Source organism: Onychomys torridus, chromosome 4 (genome assembly GCF_903995425.1).
Source record: "Onychomys torridus chromosome 4, mOncTor1.1, whole genome shotgun sequence".
In the NCBI taxonomy this organism is placed as follows: Eukaryota; Metazoa; Chordata; class Mammalia; order Rodentia; family Cricetidae; genus Onychomys; species Onychomys torridus.
In genome coordinates this window covers 43501666-43520416 of record NC_050446.1, presented here as the reverse complement: position 1 = coordinate 43520416, position 18751 = coordinate 43501666, and the positions used below count along the sequence as shown (strand labels likewise).

Sequence of the window (18751 nt, the reverse complement as noted above, 5' to 3'; positions counted from 1 at the left end):
TGTCTGTAACTTCTGTTCCAGGAGACCAATACCCTCACACAGACATGTGTGCTGGCAAACCACCAATGTGAATAAAATAAAAATAAGTAAAATAAAAAAAAGAATTTCAAGAACACGAATTTACTGCTTCTCAGACACCAATTTGCAGTGATTATTACAGCAACTATGGGAATGCAATAAAAGAGCATATTCCTGATCCTCTTCTCTCCATTGCACGCAGTACATTTTACAATATCCTACATAGTGCCCATGTTATCAGAATGAAGCCTGTTGCCTTTCTCAGCAGCATCAGTAATCACCTAGCCACTCAATAAAGGTGTTTGACTCTGTTTATACCTCTGGGGGCTAGGAAGGCAGTTGAAGGTAGATCTTTTAAAAGTATTTTTCAAAATACTTTTTGAAAACTTTGTCAAGGTCCTCAAGTGAGACCAGATTTAGTGGATATTACAAGGACACTATAGAGTCCAAAAATGTCCCAGAATTCCACCTTGAGCGGAAAAATGATTGTCATTTATATCTGTGTTTGAGTGACAATTGTAGAATCAACCACACTATTCAACATGTACTTGAAAAGTAGCTGTGGCATGTTATGTTGGGTGTGATTATTTCATTTGTTATTTCTTTGGCTCCATCTTTTATAGCGTTGCTGATGGAGCAAAGGTGGATTTTTGGTTTTTTGGCCTTGCCAAACTGGGCATGCTGGTCTCAAGTAATCTCTGAAGCTAAGCAGGGTCAGTTCTGGTTAGTAAATGGGAGACATTTTCTCTATTGTGGTACCAGGTATAAAAATTGATGTGTAAGCTGGGTAGTGGTGGTGTATGCCTTTAATTCCAGCACTCAGGAGGCAGAGGCAGAAGGATCTCTAAGGTTGAGGCCAACCCCGGTCTACAGGGTGAGTTCCAGGATAACCAGGCCTACACGGAGAAACCCTGTCCTAAAATCCCCACCTCCAAAGAAAACCCTGATACACTCATTTTTCTAGATATTTTAGTTCCATTTTCAAAATGTGTTTTAACAACCTGCTATTACATACAGATAGGTATTTGTGAAATTCACTCATTTTTCATTATTTAGTTTTATGTCTCAAAGAATTTGAAGTTGAATTTAATTCCATATAATCAGAGCTCCTAGAATTTTTGCATTTAAACTTTTAAAAAATTAATTACAGGCTCTTGAAGACATATATATTGATCAGCGAAAAACCATTAAAATCTTACTGGAATATGCAGACATGATCTTTGCTTATATCTTCATTCTGGAGATGCTTCTCAAGTGGGTGGCTTATGGCTTCAAAGCCTATTTCTCTAATGGCTGGTACAAGCTGGACTTCATGGTCGTCATTGTACGTATTTTAAAGAACATCTTTAAGTATTACTTTCTTTTTTACTATCACCCATTCACTTTCTTCTCCTCCCCTTCTCCCTCCATACAGCCTCAACATCAGGATCTCATTTTCTGTATTTCCACATCTGTAATGTTTAATGTTGATTCAGATCCTGTCATTGCACAACTTGAAATACTCAACATTACAGTTCTAGATCATTTTAATAATTCACCTGTGAAATTACTGATAAGGGAACCGTTTTATTGAACAATATCTTGAAAATGTCACTAAAAATCGTTTAACACTACTAAACTGACTTTTAAATAATGTATCCACACTTTGACTTTTCTTTTTGTCATCATCACTATCCTTTAAGATGTCGTGGTTTCTCTTGTGGATCATTGAGTAGATTCTATGCTGACATTCTTGCTCTGGCCAAGGAGTAGTTTCTGTTGTTTTCTACACAGAAATCAAAGTGGAAATTATAAGGTAGATGTCAGCTAATACATGCGTCTTTGTGGAACCCTATAGCAGTCTATCCTCTTCAGAGCAAAAAATTCTCCAAGACCCTACATGACATGATGGACCACTCTACTCTCTCACCCACCCCTGTTCTCCACCCCTGTGGTCTCAGTGGGTGACCTGCCAGCACTGGTTTTTGAAATGATTCAAATTAGACAATGTGACTTCTATCCTTATTGCCTTGGTATTCAATCCTTCATCTGAGATTTTGCAAGTGTTTTTGCTGTAGCTGAAACAAAACCTTTGAAGTTCCATCATCTTTTGCTGTGTAATTAAACCTACAACCACCATAGCATTTGTCAATTGTTTTACATCGATAGCACTTACGAATATTATTTAATTTATCCACTTTTTAATTTTTTCTTTTTTTTAATTTGTCTTCTCACACTAAACAATGAGTGCTATCAGGGCAGAATTTTTCTGAATATTATTCTTCCCTCCTTTACCCCCTTTGCCTTCTAGGCATACAATATAGCTAATAATGTTTACCCAATGAATAGGTAACTGTCTATCCTATGAACAATTATGGAGGTATTTCTGCCTATAATTAATGACTTGCGATAGGTCACCACTGTCATCTAAGCCAGCTCTTTTATTTGGCCTTCTACTCTGTACAATGATACAAAAGGACAATGCACCTCAACACCCTTTGTGTCTAGTCCCCTGTATACTTATATACAGAACCCTTTGTTCTAAGGCGACCTCAACACTGTCTTTATAGTATAGAATTAAGAACAAAAATGAGGTGGTATTATCTCTATGTTGACTTGAAAATGTAAGAAGCATATAGATGAAATAAAAGTTTAGTCATACCTATATTGACCTTGTTTAATTCTAAGTAACACATATTAAGTCTTGATAATTTTATAAATATAAATTTACAAGTCATGTAACTTCATAACTATAATTTTATAATCTATGTTTCTGTTTAATTCTTTCTTCATATGTGATTTCTGAATTATTTTATATATTGCCTTAACTGTAATAATCCAGAGGTGAATATGTGAATATATTCTATATTTTGTTTTAATGAATGTATTTTCATTGCTATATTGCAAATGATCTTATTTCAAACTGAAAAATAATATAAATATTAGTCTTAATCATATATAATATCAAATTTATAAATATTTATATAAATGATATGATTTGTTTCTGTAAATGCTTACATTTTATCGTAAGAGAGATTTTAACAAAAATGGGATTCTTACAGTTTACATTAAAACATTATAAACTGAATATTTAAATGTTTTAAAGTTTGAATGGCTAGTTTCAATGTGTCATTTTTATAAGCACAAAGTTTATGATCACATTAACACTTTTTTTAACATATGTGCAGGTGTTTTGTCTTAGCTTAATAGGCAAAACTCGAGATCTGACCTCACTCACTTCCATCAAATTCCTTCGAGCACTCAGAGTTCTCTCTCAGTTTGAAAGAATGAAGGTATGACAGACTGTTTAAAATTCAGCTGTGAGTTTTCATTTGGGACCACTACATTTCCGTGAATTAACAGGCTTTATTGTAGCTTGTAATGGTTCTTTCAAAAGAGACAAATATCTCCCAGCAATAGTTCAATTTTTGGCTGCACACTGCATGGTCACTTTCTCATTCTCTTTGCTTTCTTCTGCTGTTTCTGCACTAACCGTTATCCAGTGCATGAAGAGACTTCTCTGACAATGTCTAAGAATTGGACTAATCCACAGGGAGAAAAATGTAAATTTTTGAGATAATTTGATACTAGAAAAATAACAGTAGCTTGTTTACATATAGGACCTGTTCATTGCCCAACCATGGGTTCTTGGGCAGTTTTGCAGCACTAAACATACATTTCCTCCTGGGGAGGACACCTTATATCCAACCAGGAGTCAGGCAATCATCCCTATAACATTGGCAGTTATTGCACCCTTACTGTACCTTGTCTCCACACTCATGAGTGCAGGTCACAGCATTCACAGCTGAGGAAGAATTTTGAAGACCTCTCTCCCTCCTCCCAGGCAGTTTGCATAGCACCTTTCGCTATAATGAAAGCTAATACGGAGGCTGCTTTCAATACTGACTTGATCTCACCAGGTCCTGTGACCAATATGTATGGTGTCTTCAGCAATATGGTCTCATCATCAAATCTCATGAGAGACCAAAAGTAATGACAATACTGGGGCCCTTAGGGTCCAACAACTCAAGAGGAGGTATCCCACACTGCCCTAGGCTTTTCTTTTAGCAATCCATGGTTTCTGGAATAAGCATAATCCCCTATATAGGGTATCTGCAATTAAACTTTTATATAAATATGTATGCATATGAATGTGTATGAATATCTATGTAGTTTGTAAAATAGTAGGTTTCCCTATGACTTTAGAAACATCCTATGTGTTCCTTGTCCCTCCCCCAGCAACTGTTGCTCTCCTACCCCACTTAAACCTCGCTCCTTATTCTTCCTCTTTTGTCCTTCATATCACCTATGTTCTAGTCTCCCCATCCCTGTAAGATCTTTCTTGTCCTTTGCCACCAATGGTCCCTTTTTAGTTAAAATTAAACACATTAGTACAAAGATTCAATGCTAAGATCACATATGAGTATTAAATAACATGCAATGCTGGCAGTTCTGGATCTGGGTTACCTTTCCAGCCCAATCCATTTACATAGACATTCCATAATTTCATTTTTCGCCACAGCTAGATCAAATTCAATTGTATGTAGATACCATGTTTTAATTTTCCATTCATCAGTTGATGGACATCTAGGCTCTTTCCATGTCTGAGCTAAACTGGGATATTATGTATATTATTTATTAAATGAAAGTGAAGTTTGCTTTTTTAAAATAAATTCACTTAAAGTCACATCACACATCACACACAATTAATTCTCATCTGTCCTTTCTCCTTCACTCTGATGCCAAAGGCTTCTCTAGACAATATGAAGAAAACCGAGGTGTTTAACTATATAAATGTCAAAATACCTACACTATCAACAAAAGTCCAGTAACTTCATTTTAGAGTTATAATAAAGTGATTAAAATACTTTAAGTCAAAACATTAATCCAAGTACATATATCTATAGCACATCAGCAAAGACATGTGAAAAAGATATAAATATAATAATGGTGAAGAAAAACAAAGAAAAGTTATTTAGGATAATGGTGGAAAACAGAACTGATTGTGCTTCTGGAGTGGAAAAGAAATAAAAATATAAATTCCTAGAGGAAGAAGGAAGAAAAGAAGACTGCCAAGGTTTGAAGGGGTTTCTGTTGCACAGAGCAAGCAGCTCAGTTTTGTCCCAACAATTTCAGGGCATCAATAAGAACAAAGTTCTGATTATAATGTTAGAGGGAGGTGAAAAAATGAAGTCAGCGACTTCACACTGGCTGTGTTCACCTTAGGGTGTGTGTTCATCTCCTGGACCTCTCACTAAGCGGCTCATTAACAACACAGCTCAGTGAGGAGGGCACAGTCTGAGGTAGAGCTGCCTGGTCAGGGTTTCCTGAGCCAGTCCATCCCTTTAACTTCACCAGTTCATCTGTCTCAGCTTCATACTTCCTGTGCCGTTCTTTTACTGTCTTCTTTCAAAGGCCATAAGCTTCAGGTCAGGTCTCAGCCCGTTCCCTAGACTTTTTATATATTTTATATACAATCTAAGTCATGCACTGAGTTGAAATTATCTTAACCAATCTGACATAATACAGAATCTCATTTAAAAAATGTGGGTCCACTGAATAAAAGATTTAGTCTAGTATTCTAACTAATTAGTTGTGTTGCCTGTCAATGATGTACCAATTTTTAAGTATATTGGACTTCCAGTATATTTTTATTAAAACTGAATAACTGTTTTGGTGATTCCAATACTTGGGTATGGATTATTCAAATTCTAGATGTGCATTTTATAAGATTCAATATGATAATATATTAACGAGCACTTTGAATGTGATCACAAATTAAAATAATTTCCCTTCCTTATCTAAAACATTCACTTTATTATACTCCAGGTGGTTCTGATAGCTTTGATGAAAACAACATCACCCACTTTCAGTGTGTTTCTGGTCTGCCTAATGACCTGGCTACTTTTCAGTATTATGGGAGTACACTTATTTGCTGGCAAGTTCTATGAATGCATTGACCCAACAAGTGGAGAACGATTCCCTATATTTGAAGTTATGAATCAGAGTCAGTGTGAAAACCTGATATTTAATGAATCAATGCCATGGGAGAATGCAAATCTGAACTTTGATAATGTTGGAAATGGTTTTCTTTCATTGTTCCAAGTGGTGAGTATACTTTTTGAACTACTTAACGTCAAATTTATTTTCAAGCTTGAGTTCAAACTTGCATTTTGAACAGAATATGTGTAATAAATAGATTTTGTTATAAGATAGCTGAGAAAATTATTAACTGACAGATAAAAATTATGAGATACATGCTGTTCTAGCCTTCTTTGAAGATCCAACAAGGCACAGTTCCTGCTCTTGTGGGAGAAGCAGGTGGGGATGACAGTTCACACAAAGGAAAAGAATTCTAGAACTTGGCTATTTCCACCATTGCTCATTAGATAACAGGGTCCCAGCCTTTCAGTCTATTTGGATTGCTACTGTCTTTATGCTAATTAACATACTGAAGGATGCTCTGATATCCAACGTATAGAAAGGGTCCACCATTCACAAGTCACATGAATAAGAACATAAGCAAAATTTTGATGCGTATTAGCATGTATTTAGAACTGTAATATTAGTTCTTTTTGTCTCTCTTGTTCTACTGAAACCATATTAAATAGTTCATGAATATTAAATAAATGAGGTAAAAATAACATAACATGATAATGGGCGTGTTAAATGCGTTAGTTACACTGTGTATTGAAGTATGGCATGCCTCAGCATCCAGTGTTTTAGAATACTAAACTAAAACAAATTAAGGATTGTTCTTTACTTACCATAAAATGTTTTCTATAAGATTCATATATATTTATCTTACTTTCAACAGGCAACATTTAATGGATGGATCAGTATTATGTATTCAGCAACTGATTCTGTTGGTGTAAGTATTTGAAATTCTTGATGTTATTATCAAGATGATAACCTAAGCACAGGTCACAAGAGTAATTTATATATTGCATAAGATTAAATGTATTTCAGATTTGGTATTCCATGGGCACTGAATATCCTTCCAATAACATATGTAACAACTGAGGCCCAGTTATCTCTCTTGAAGGACTATCATCTTTTTTCACAGTAATAAACACATTTGAAAGCCCAAATGAACAAAGCCATGATACCCTTGCACAAAGAAGCCCAGAAAACATTTCCTTTATTTATTGGGGTTGGGTTTTCTTGTCATTAGTTGTCTTATGAGTCTCATGTTTTAGAAAGTTAGTAGCCATGTTGTACTAATTTTTTCACATTTAATTTTAGGTAGATATGCAGCCTAGTTACGAACACAACCTGTACATGTACATTTATTTTGTCATCTTTGTTATCTTTGGATTATTTCTCCCTCTGAGTATGCTGATCGGAGTTATCATTAATAATTTCAACAAGCAGAAAATTAAGATAAGTATAAATATTCTTTATACATGTTTAAAATTAAACAAATTTCCAAAATACTCTACGATTGTTTTATTAGTTTAATGTCTTTTTTACATGCTACAAATACAACTGAACAGTAATTAATGTTTTTTATACATTGTAAATGTTACAAACATGTCCAGTCTTATTGTATCTGAAATGCACAAAATATACTTGGACAAGAGTTAAAGTTAAGAAGTTTCTGCATTTCTGTGTATGTGTTTGTAAGTAATAGTGTAATGAAAATCAAACATATGGCCTGAATGTGTCTATATACAAATATATGCATATGGCCAGAAAAAAAAAGTCTTTTTTTTTTTTAAATAGAGTCTCACTGTTCTTTGACATAAATACATGATAGTCTTCAAGTATGGTTAAAGTACAAGTAAAGTCATGTTTGTACTTGAGCACAGGACACAAATATGGAGATTAAATGTATTTCTGATTTGATATTGCACAGACAATGAAATCTTTCTAGAAACAACATGAAATTATTGAGTTCTAATTGGCCCAAACTGGTCTCAATGTCAAGATGCTTCTGTCTCCACCTACAGTCATCATCAACCCCGCCCAAAGAATACACACACACACACACACACACACACACACACACACACACACACACACGTCTTGGAGCATGTGTGGGCATGTGTATGTATACTCATACATGAATATCCATATAGAAACCAAAGGTCAACTTAAAATAAACTTAAGGTTTCATTCTACAGATGTGACATCTACTTTTTGTTTGTTTGCTTGAGATAGTCCTATCACTAGCCATTGACCCAGAGCTCATTAAGTAGGCTACCCTGGCTAGTCAGTGTACTCCAGGAATCTGTCTGTTTCTGTCCTGCAGCCTTGGGATTACCTGTGAGGTCTTCATGCAGGCTTTTTTTACCTGGGTTCTAGAATCTTCAAGTCCATTTGCTTACAAGGCAAGCACCTACAAACACTTTTCTCCCTAGGCCTAGAAAAGTTCTGTACATCAATGTGTTCTAAGCCTCCAGAGTCATAACCAGCATGGACACAGTCTAAGGTAGAGAGCTCTTTTTTAAGTAGAGAAAGTGGTAGGACATAACCGAGAGGCATGTGCATGTTTACCAGAGTGGATTGAATCTGCTACTCAAGGGGAGCAGAAAGCTCAGTGGCAACATGTGATTTGATTTTGATGCTGCAGCATCCTAGAACTGTCCTCCCACTGGATAGTATATTAAGGTTTGTTTCTGGGCTTCATGATGGTGGATCATGTCAGTTCTAGTAATGAGATTCTGACTCAGAGTATAAACAATGACAATTTTCCAGATTAAAGACACTATTTACTTTATGTATTTTGTATAGGATACTGAAATTTTCACCAGAAAGATACACACACACACAAAGATCAGCTGTAGAAAATGCTGTTTGATAAGCACTCTGTACTTTCAGAATTATTTTTAAGAATCTTTTAGTTGCATTTGTAAAATATGACAATAACTGAATTTATAAAAATACAAATTGATCCAATTGTAATTTTATTTACTCTGTCTTGTTACAAGACTAAAACATTATCTATCTAAGTCAGTTCTTTATGGTGGGCCTTTCTTGTCTCTCTAACTAAAAATAGAAAAGTTCAATAAAGATAGTTAAACATCATGTATGTTTAACTGTGTATGTCATATGAATTTTCATATAGAAATTCCAAAAGTTGACTGTGTAAAGAATGAAGTCTTAAGTTTCTGAAGTGCATATCAGTAAAGGTAAGAATTGGAAGAAATGCAACTTGGGATTTAGCTTGATTTTCATATCTTTTTATTTATTTTTTTACCAAGGAGGATCAAATATCTTTATAACAGTAAAACAGAAAAAACAATACCGGGCATTGAAGAAGCTCCTGTATGAAGACTCTCAAAGACCAGCACCCCGGCCCATAGTAAGAAAATATTATTTTGATTAAATAAATGAATTTTAAAACACTCGTTGTATTCAGGTTTAGAATATAGCTTAATGGTAGAGTGCGTTCCTAACTAATCCTAAACTCAATCCCTAGCACCATTAATAAGTAAACCTCTTTGCCAAAAAACAAAAATAAATAACTAAATAAGTTTATTTACTATCTTTTTTAAAGTTATAAGTGGAGTTTTCTCAATTATCAACAAATACATTAGATGTAGTAGAGCACACCTGTAATCCTAGCTCTTGGAAGGTACAGGGGGTAGTATTAGAGGTCATTGCTAGTTTTCACAACATAACAAGTCTAGTACCAGCTTGGTTACATTATCCTGTCTCAAAATATAGTCAAACATAACATGTATGTATTTATATAGATTTTGATAGATAGATAGATAGATAGATAGATAGATAGATAGAGTTTTTGACACAATTATAAAATGCATTCCTTGGCAAAGGGTTCAAGTGCTACATTTTTGCATTATTTTGACAGGGAACTTGTAGAATCCAGAAACTATGCTTATAAGTACATAAGTAGCTTGCTAATAGATATTGCATTTCTCTTCACCTACAGAACAAGTTCCAAGGCTTCATTTTTGATCTCGTGACACATCGTGTCTTTAATGTTATCATCATAGTTCTTATCTGTTTCCAAGCAACAACAATTATGATACAGAATGATGAGCAGAGTATGCAAATGAAAACTGCCCTCTACTGGATGGAAGTCATTTTTGTCATGCTGTTCACTCTAGAATGCATACTGAAGCTCATTGCCTTCCGCTGCCACTATTTCACCAGTGTGTGGAATGTTCATGATTTTATGGTGGTTATTTTCTCCATTACAGGTAAGGATTGTTCTTGTCAAATATTTCTTTACATCATTAATTCAGTCCATCACAATGCCTACCAAGAGAGTGACCCTTTAGAAGCAAAATGATGAGATCTTTTTCTTCCCCCAAAAGAATGAACTACTGGCCAGGCAGTGGTGGCTCATACCTGTAATCCCAGCACTCGGGAGGCATAGGCAGGTGGATCTCTGTGAGTTCGATGACAGCCTGGGCTATCAAGTGAGTTCCAGGAAAGGCACAAAGCTACACAGGGAAACCCTGTCTCAAAAAAACAAAAACAAACAAACAAAAAAAAAAAACAAAAAAAGAATGAACTACTGTTTGCAGTGTATATGTACAATCATTTTCTTGGTGAGAAAATATGTTTCATGTGTTAAAAAGCTTACAAATTATCTGTCACAAACACATGATACCTCCTTGCTAATCTGTAATTTGTGACATTCTAGGCTGCCAGCAGAAGGAGCTCTGTGCATTAAAATGTTATGACATTTAAACTCACTAAGATTCCTTGCTTTTAATTTTAAAAAAAGTTTCCCTGACTTTGGAGCATTACCATCTTCTAATTTAAAGGATTTTGCCCTGAATCTCATAGTTTTAGGTTTAATGAATTTGTCTCTAGTCTTCTCCTACTCTGCTAATCTCACTCTTTGTTTACAAATACATTTCATTAATCCTCTTGCTAAATAGAGAGAGCTCTGCATCTAAATGTTAGCAATCATTTATATGTTTACATAACTTAAAGACCCTTAGAGAATACATATTCAGAGCAGTACATTCATGTACCATGCTGTTATGTGAGAAACAGTGTACTAAAACTCAGGACAGAGGTACCTTATCAGTAACTGAAGAAAGAGAAAACTTCATATAAGTCAATTTAAACAGAGACATACTGGGTAAGGGCACAGACATGCACTGAGTTTTTGGCAAAACTATTTCTGGAATAAAGAAGTTTATTTAGTGTTTGCTTCTGCATAACCAGAATGTGATCTCCATGAGAGAAGGTAGCATTTAAGAGTTAATGATGTCAGCTTCTGCACCTAAGGCTCAGGGTCATTGCAGAAGAGTGGCAGGAAAGGTTGTAAGAGCCAGAGGATCAGGGAGTTTGCTATTGTCTCCTAGGAGCGTCAGAAGCTACACCCACAAAGTCTCACCAATGTGACTTCCTAAACATTAGCTCAACAAGGATGATAGGTGCACTATGAAGGAAAGCCAAGGGATCTTTAGCCTTCACAAAAGAACTACAGAAAACAAAGGAATTTTGAGAGTGAGAGAAATAGTTTTCCCAGAGAAGAGCATAACAATTGGTTACCCAATACCAAATGGTCAGCCCTGAAAACATACATACAAGTAATATTATACAGACTAAGCTAGTTGTATTTATGCATTTAGGAATGTGTATGTGTATAACAACAATTAGTGTAAAAAGACACCATGAATTCAAAAAAGAGGGAGGAAAAGGTGTATGGGAGGGTTTAGATGAAGTAAAGGAAAAAAAACAGGTGTAATTAGATTATAATCTCAAAAGTAAAAGAAAAAAATTAAAGGGAATAATGATTTTAACCAGGACTTTCATAACAACAACAACAACAAAACCCAAAAACAAAACAAAACAAAAAAACATAAATAAACTACCTTCCTAAAAGCAACTTAGTTCTTTCAGAATTTTCAGTTCTTTCAGTAGAATAGTGAATTTGTGCTACTGACTATTGAGAGAAAAATACAAAAATATTGGTAGAAAAATACACAGAGATGGGGAAGGCAACAGGAAGAAAAAACTGAGTTACTGAACTATAGTGACTGAAGTGGGCATTAAAGGAGTGAGCAGGAAGGGTAAGGTCAGCCATAGAGAAAACTGGTTAAATTTGAAGCTCCCCTCTTCTGGGTCAGTCTTCTGGCCAAGGCACTGATGTAGAAAACTGAAGGAAAACAGTGAGTATTATTGAGTTGAGATGGGGAAAGTCTGATGGGAGCCATTGGATGGTTTATTTGAGGGAGAGTCTGAGGTGCGCAAGGAGGTCGTAAGCCACATATTAAAGCCTTCAGCTGAGTGTAAGCAATGATGATGGTGTGGTTCGCAGAGCCAGGACATGATAAAAAAAGGATTGAGTGGAACAACATGATCCAGAGAGAGTCCAAAACCTATCTTACCTGTTAACAAAAATGAGTGGACAAAATGTGCCTGGGAGTCTTGTTGGAAAGATATGAAGATACTCATTCTGCCTTTTTGCCTGATAAATGTAGAGTGGAGGAGAATATGCTTTCTACTTTTGACAGTGTTTCATGGAAAATAATGTCATCAGGAGAACAGATTTTAGATAAAGGGTTTAATTTCCTGGTAGTGAACATGTCAGTAAGTTTGTGCACAGTCAAATGAGCTTGCCTCTTGAATAATGGAAGAGCTTGGAAGATTGGAGAAAGACTGGTATTTGGCAAGGGTGAATGAGTCACTGGCATACTTTGGAGGGAATATAGACATGACAGAACCTCACAACAAAATGTCATCTTATGGAGTGCACAGGTTAACAAAAGTATGAACCATGATACTTCCTCTCAGAAGATATACCAAAGCCTCATGACAGTTCTCAACCAAAACCCAACATGAAGTTATAAGGAAATACTTACAGCTTATACTCATATTTAAAGTTCTTTGGCCTGAAATACAACTTATGAAATAAACAAATTAGATTATAATCTATGATTCACTAAATGTTATACATTTTTATATGCATAATTATCAATGATGTCTTCCTGTGTTACATTCTACTCATCTTTAATAACTATCATAAAAAACAGATTATAAAATATTTGAGAGAATTATATTATTCATCTCCCCATATTTAAATGATACCTTTTAAAGGGATTCAACATAAAATTGAGCAAAATTCTTTAATCCAACAATTTTCAGAAAAATTTTGACCTACAGTATATATTCTGGTCAGCCATGATTTCAGAAGTATCTCATGATGACTGTAGCTGAAGTTTTCTCCAGTCCTGCCTGGGCCTGCAGCCACTCAGACCCAAATAAACACATAGAGGCTTATATTAATTAAAACTGTTTGGCCTAATGGCTCAGGCTTCTTGCTAGCTAGATCTTACACTTAAATTAACCCATTTCTATAAATCTATTCCTTGCCATGTGACTCACGGCTAGCCATTATCTTTATATCTTGCTTCCTCTGTGTCTGGTTGGCAACTCCTGACTCAGCCCTCCTGGACCCAGAACCCTCCTTTCTCTGTCCCACCTATACTTCCTGCCTGGCCACTCGCCAATCAGCACTTTATTTATTAACCAATCAGAGCACCACATTCACAGCATATAGAACAATATCCACAGCAGATGACAGTGCAGAAAAATGTCTCCTGAGTTTGGTACATAACCTTGTCATTGGTACAATTAATATTTACCTAGCCAACTATTCAATATGCTACATGAGATAGGTTAATTTAAGTGATAGATTGGCAGAAGATTCATGAGCCTTAGAAAATTAGATTACTTGCAAAATAAATTGTTTTCATTGTGGTAATTTTGTTGCCTACTTGTATCTCTTCTCACACTAAGGATTGTTGCTGCCTTTGACAGTAGGACAATACTTGGTGCCACCCTCCCTTGTGCAACTGATACTTCTCTCTCGGGTCATCCACATCCTGCATCCCGGGAAAGGACCAAAGGTGTTCCATGATCTGATGCTTCCTTTGATGCTGTCCCTTCCAGCATTGCTGAACATTAGTCTTCTCATCTTCCTGGTCATGTTCATCTACGCCATCTTTGGAATGTACAACTTTGCCTATGTTAAGAAAGAAGCTGGAATTAATGATGTCTCCAACTTTGAGACCTTTGGAAGCAGTATGCTCTGTCTTTTTCAAGTTACAATATTTTCTGGTTGGGATGGCATGCTGAATGCAATTTTCAACAGCCAATGGTCTGACTGTGATCCTGATAAAATTAATCCTGGCACTCAAGTCAAAGGAGATTGTGGGAGCCCCACTGTTGGGATTTTTTATTTTGTCAGTTACATCCTCATATCATGGCTGATTATTGTTAATATGTACATCGTGTTGATCATGGAGTTTCTAAGCATTCCTTTTAAGAAAAAAAACAGGACCTTAAGTGAAGATGACTTTAAGAAATTCTTTCAGGTATGGAACAGGTTTGACCCTGATAGGACCCAATACATAGACTCTAGCAAGCTTTCAGATTTTGCAGCTGCTCTCGATCCTCCTCTTTTCATGGCAAAACCGAACAAAGGCCAGCTTGTGGCTATGGATCTCCCCATGGCCGCTGGAGACAGAATTCATTGCCTTGACATCTTACTTGCCCTTACGAAAAGAGTGATGGGAAAAGATGAGAGAGTGGAGAAAATCCTTTCAGAGATTGAATCTGGATTTACGTTAGCAAACCCTTTCAAAATCACATACGAACCAATTACAACCACTTTAAAACGCAAACAAGAGGCAGTTTCAGCAACCATTATCCAACGTGCTTATAAGAGTTACCGCTTAAGGCAAAATGACAAAAACACATCAGATATCCCTATAATAGATGATGACAGAGATGATCCTGCTTCTAAAGGTGCATGTTCTGACAAAATCACTGAAAAGACATCTATTCAAACCCAGATCTAATTTCATTCCCCACTTGTACTTTCTTCACATATTCTCCAAACACAAAGTTTTACTAAGTATGATTACTGATCAGAGAGTAGAGAAAATGATTACATGTTGGTCAATCCACATATCTCCACGCCAAACTCATTTTCATGTTCAGTCTGCCCAAGGCATCTAAAGTAGGTTACTGTCGTCATGTGGCTGTTTAACTTTTTCTATATGGCTTGTCTGGTGTTGCCTCTGGTGGAAGATGAATGGGAAGAAATGGCAGTCAAGTTCAGCAGCCAAATGACTTTCCTTTTCTATTGTATATGTAACTTTACAGGCTAGGTCATCACTCCTGGGGCTTAGTTGCAAACATGTGATATTTCCTTCAAGTGAGATTGTGCTTCAGAAACAGGGAAACATTGCATTACATCACAAGCATGCATAAATAAATGCTGCTGGCTCTACGGGAAAATGCAGTTCTTCAGAAAGTGCCTTTGAGTTCAGTCATTGAGATTTTAGGCTAAGTTGTGACACATATTCCTTGAAAGGTTTGGCTTGACACCTTTTTTTGCTATTCTTTCTTCTTTACTTCTTGGCCTTTTGTATGTTTGGTTGGTTGGTTTTTGTGGTTGTTGTTGTTGTGGTGGTGGTGGTGGTGGTGGTGGTGGTGGTGGTGGTGGTGGTGGTAGTTTTACAATTGTTGTTTAGTTTCAGACAGTGGATGTTGGCACTGCTTCCTTGCTCTTGGGCTCCTGGTTCCTCATCTCTCTAAGCAAGCTCTGCATGAGGTCCAGCTCAGCAACAGATTAGATTCATAGAGCGAGAAGCATAGAAGAAACTACTCTCTGAGCCTACATTTTCTGTATTTTCTTCACATTTATACCTTTTTAAAGTACATATTTACTAAATAGATACAATAGAATAAATGTTAATGGACTAAAGCTTTACCTTATTATAAAAGCTGATGTATTTTTTACCATTTATCCATAGCAGATGCATGCTATCATATAAATTAGAAGAGAGTCAAAGGCAGCCAGCATGTCTAGGGATTTTCAGTGCCCTGACCCTTAATTAAGAAATTGGTCACTTGAAAGTTTTCATTGCACTTTGTATTTGTTTCTTGTATCTTAAAAAGGAAAGTGATCCTTAAAACAATAAGGACTATGAATTAACAGACAAAAGTAAATTGGTATTTTATAACATCATTATATGCAAATTAGATGTAGTTGCTCATTTACCTTTTACCTTCAGAATTTTTTTTGTATTTTGTCATACATATAAGTGCTCATGCAAATGTTTTATATTTGAGAATCTATAAAATAACAAATATTAATTTTCACTACTGACATTATTATTAATATAAATAGTTGATTTAGATTTATTAATAAAATTGTTTAATTTCCTACCTGTAGTTTGAGAATCTGATATTTACTCCCTTTGTATGAAAACTTATTTTACTGTGCTATGAAGTCCTCCAGAATTAGAAAGAAAATACATATCCTGTTGTCTTACATAACAAGCTTTAAGTGTGTTTTATGACACTCAATGCCATGATATCCTAGAGATTGTATTTTGCAATGAATGCATGATCATGAGCCTTAACTCCTGTTATCTGCTTCTGCTCCTCAGAAACTTAGTAACTTTACCAACATGCCTTGAAAGACCACCTAAATAAATGTAATTTCAGTGTCCGGTGGGATTTTTTATAAAAATATTTCCCTTTCACTGTTCACTCTCTGTCTCGTGATAGAGACAAGAGAGGCATGGGATGTTTAACTAATGACCTGGTGACAACTGGTATGTTACCTCAACTTCTCAGTTTTTTCATTCCTGGAAATGCCTTAATGTGGAAATTGCTGCAGATACTAAAACTGAATTGTAACTTGCTTCCATAAATGCCATGATGACAACACACTGATTTGAGTTTGAAGATCATTTTGCTATTACTTATAAAGAATGGTGAGCAATAGCCATCCAAAATTGCAGGAAGTTTCATTTCTGAAAGATTGTTGCCATATATTCTACCTTTGAGATACTGCAGGAAATAATAAATATCACCTGTTAACACACTTGGCTTTGTTTGTTTTTATATTATAATTTTGTAAGCAAGATTGGCAAATTTGATTAGTAAAATTTTAACAATAATATTTACGCGGTAACTTATTCATTTGTTCATTCTCATAACTCAAGAGTGAAAATCTCTAGGCTACTTTTGGATCTCTAATGCTTACATATCAGTGTATGATCAGCCATCAAATCTGTGAAAAAGCAAGTTGGGTTTTTGGTAAGACTCATTGAATTTGAGATTCATTTGATATAATTTCTGTATTAGTCTTCTGTTCCACTAATAAAGGGTGTATTTTAGTTTTAATTAGAGACATCAATTGTAAGGGCTTTCTAGAAAACAGTTTTTATTACATTGGTTTTCCTGTTTCCTTTTCTCAGTTTTATTGATTTCTTTTATTATTGTTATGATTTTTTTCTTTCTGCTCACTTTATATTATTGTGCTCTTCATCTTCATTTTTGTACAGTAGAATATTAGGTTGTTTATTTGCATACTTTCTTCATGACTAATATGCTGTAAGAAAAAAAATTCTTTAATTACTTTGTATCATTCTAATACATTCTGTGTTTGTTTTCATTCAATTCCATATCTTCTTTTTAGAGACATACAAAACTGTACAAAACAAGTTTTATCTTGTGTTATATACAATACTACCCAGTAAGTTCAGAGTATGCATTCTTTTTGAAACTGTGGGTAATTTATCAAAACTGGACATCTTCTGGTCCATAAGATAGATCTTCATGAATTTCAGAGTATGGGTATCACATAGATCATTTTCTCTGACCACAGTAAAATTTAGATAAAAATTAAGGGGGAAATAATTGAAAACTGAGATAGGCACCTATACTCCTGTGAACACACATGAGTGAACTCACACATGCATACATACACACACACACACACACACACACACACACACACACACACACAGTTAAAATAACCAAAATAAAATATTTTATACATAGAACTGAAGTAATTTCAATCTATTTGGTCATGATTCATTTGTTGGCCAAATACTGATCTATTTCAGAAGCTGCTCATAGACACTTGATAGCATGTGTTTTGTCATTGAGGAGTAGGGTGTTGCTGTGGGATAATGCTCTTGTACACTGTAAAGATTTGGCACTGGAATTGGTTTAATAAAATGATGATTGGTCAGTAGCCAGGCAGGAAGTATAGTTGGGGCAACCAGACTAGAAGAATTCTGGGACGAGGAAGGATGGAGTCAAGGAGTCACCAGCCAGATACAGAGGAAGCAAGATGAGAATCCTGCACTGAGAAAAGGTACCAAGCCATGGGGCTAAACCGATAAGAATTATGGTTTAATTTAAATGTAAGAGCTAGTTAGTAATAAGCTTTGGCTACTGGCCAATCATTTATAAATAATATTGGGCCTCCAAGTCAATTATTTGGGAAGCAACTGTTGGGAATTTGGAAACAGGCAGGCAGGAGAGAAACTTCGACCTCCAGAGTGTTCTGTCTGTGTAACAGCTTTTGTTGACTGAAGTGTTCTATGTGTGCTTGCATCCTCTGTTGAATGTAGTGTTCATTTTGTGAGTGTTTGTATCCTTGGCTGAGTGGAGTATTCTGTGTGTGTTTCATCCATTGTTGAGTGGAGTATTCTGCGTGTACTTATATCCTGTCCACTTGATGTGCTGTGCATATCTTCTGTGTCTTTGATGATTTTATATTTACTGGTTTGTTTGGTTTCTGAGAGGGACATGTTAAAATTCTCATTCTCCCATTCTTCTTTTCAATGAATTTGCTTAATCTTGAAGCTCTGTTATTTAACACATATATATTAAGGATAGTTATTTTGCCCTGATAAGCTTTCTTTTTTATTGTTGTGAAATGCCCCTCATAATTGTTTCTTCTGAAATTAAGTTCACCAGATAACAAAACTAACCAGTGTTGCTTTTTTAG

General features: G+C 35.5%; 1 protein-coding gene and 1 long non-coding RNA gene across 6 annotated transcripts in view; one reads left to right on the top strand and one right to left on the bottom strand.

Moving 5' to 3' along the window:
• Scn7a (sodium voltage-gated channel alpha subunit 7) overlaps window positions 1–15369 on the top strand; it is a 90379-nt gene extending 75010 nt beyond the window's left edge. Inside the window, exons 18-25 of the mRNA XM_036183641.1 lie at window positions 1169–1342; window positions 3186–3290; window positions 5827–6105; window positions 6815–6868; window positions 7243–7380; window positions 9200–9304; window positions 9896–10166; window positions 13729–15369. Of these exons, the coding sequence (XP_036039534.1) occupies window positions 1169–1342; window positions 3186–3290; window positions 5827–6105; window positions 6815–6868; window positions 7243–7380; window positions 9200–9304; window positions 9896–10166; window positions 13729–14792 (2190 nt within the window). The 3' untranslated portion in view covers window positions 14793–15369. The remainder of the gene's footprint in view (window positions 1–1168; window positions 1343–3185; window positions 3291–5826; window positions 6106–6814; window positions 6869–7242; window positions 7381–9199; window positions 9305–9895; window positions 10167–13728) is intronic.
• The window catches only part of LOC118581484, a 146161-nt gene continuing 140869 nt past the window's right edge, over window positions 13460–18751 (bottom strand). For all 5 annotated transcript variants that reach the window (XR_004944697.1, XR_004944694.1, XR_004944695.1 and 2 more), the window contains one exon: window positions 13460–13954. This is a non-coding gene — a long non-coding RNA (uncharacterized LOC118581484). The remainder of the gene's footprint in view (window positions 13955–18751) is intronic.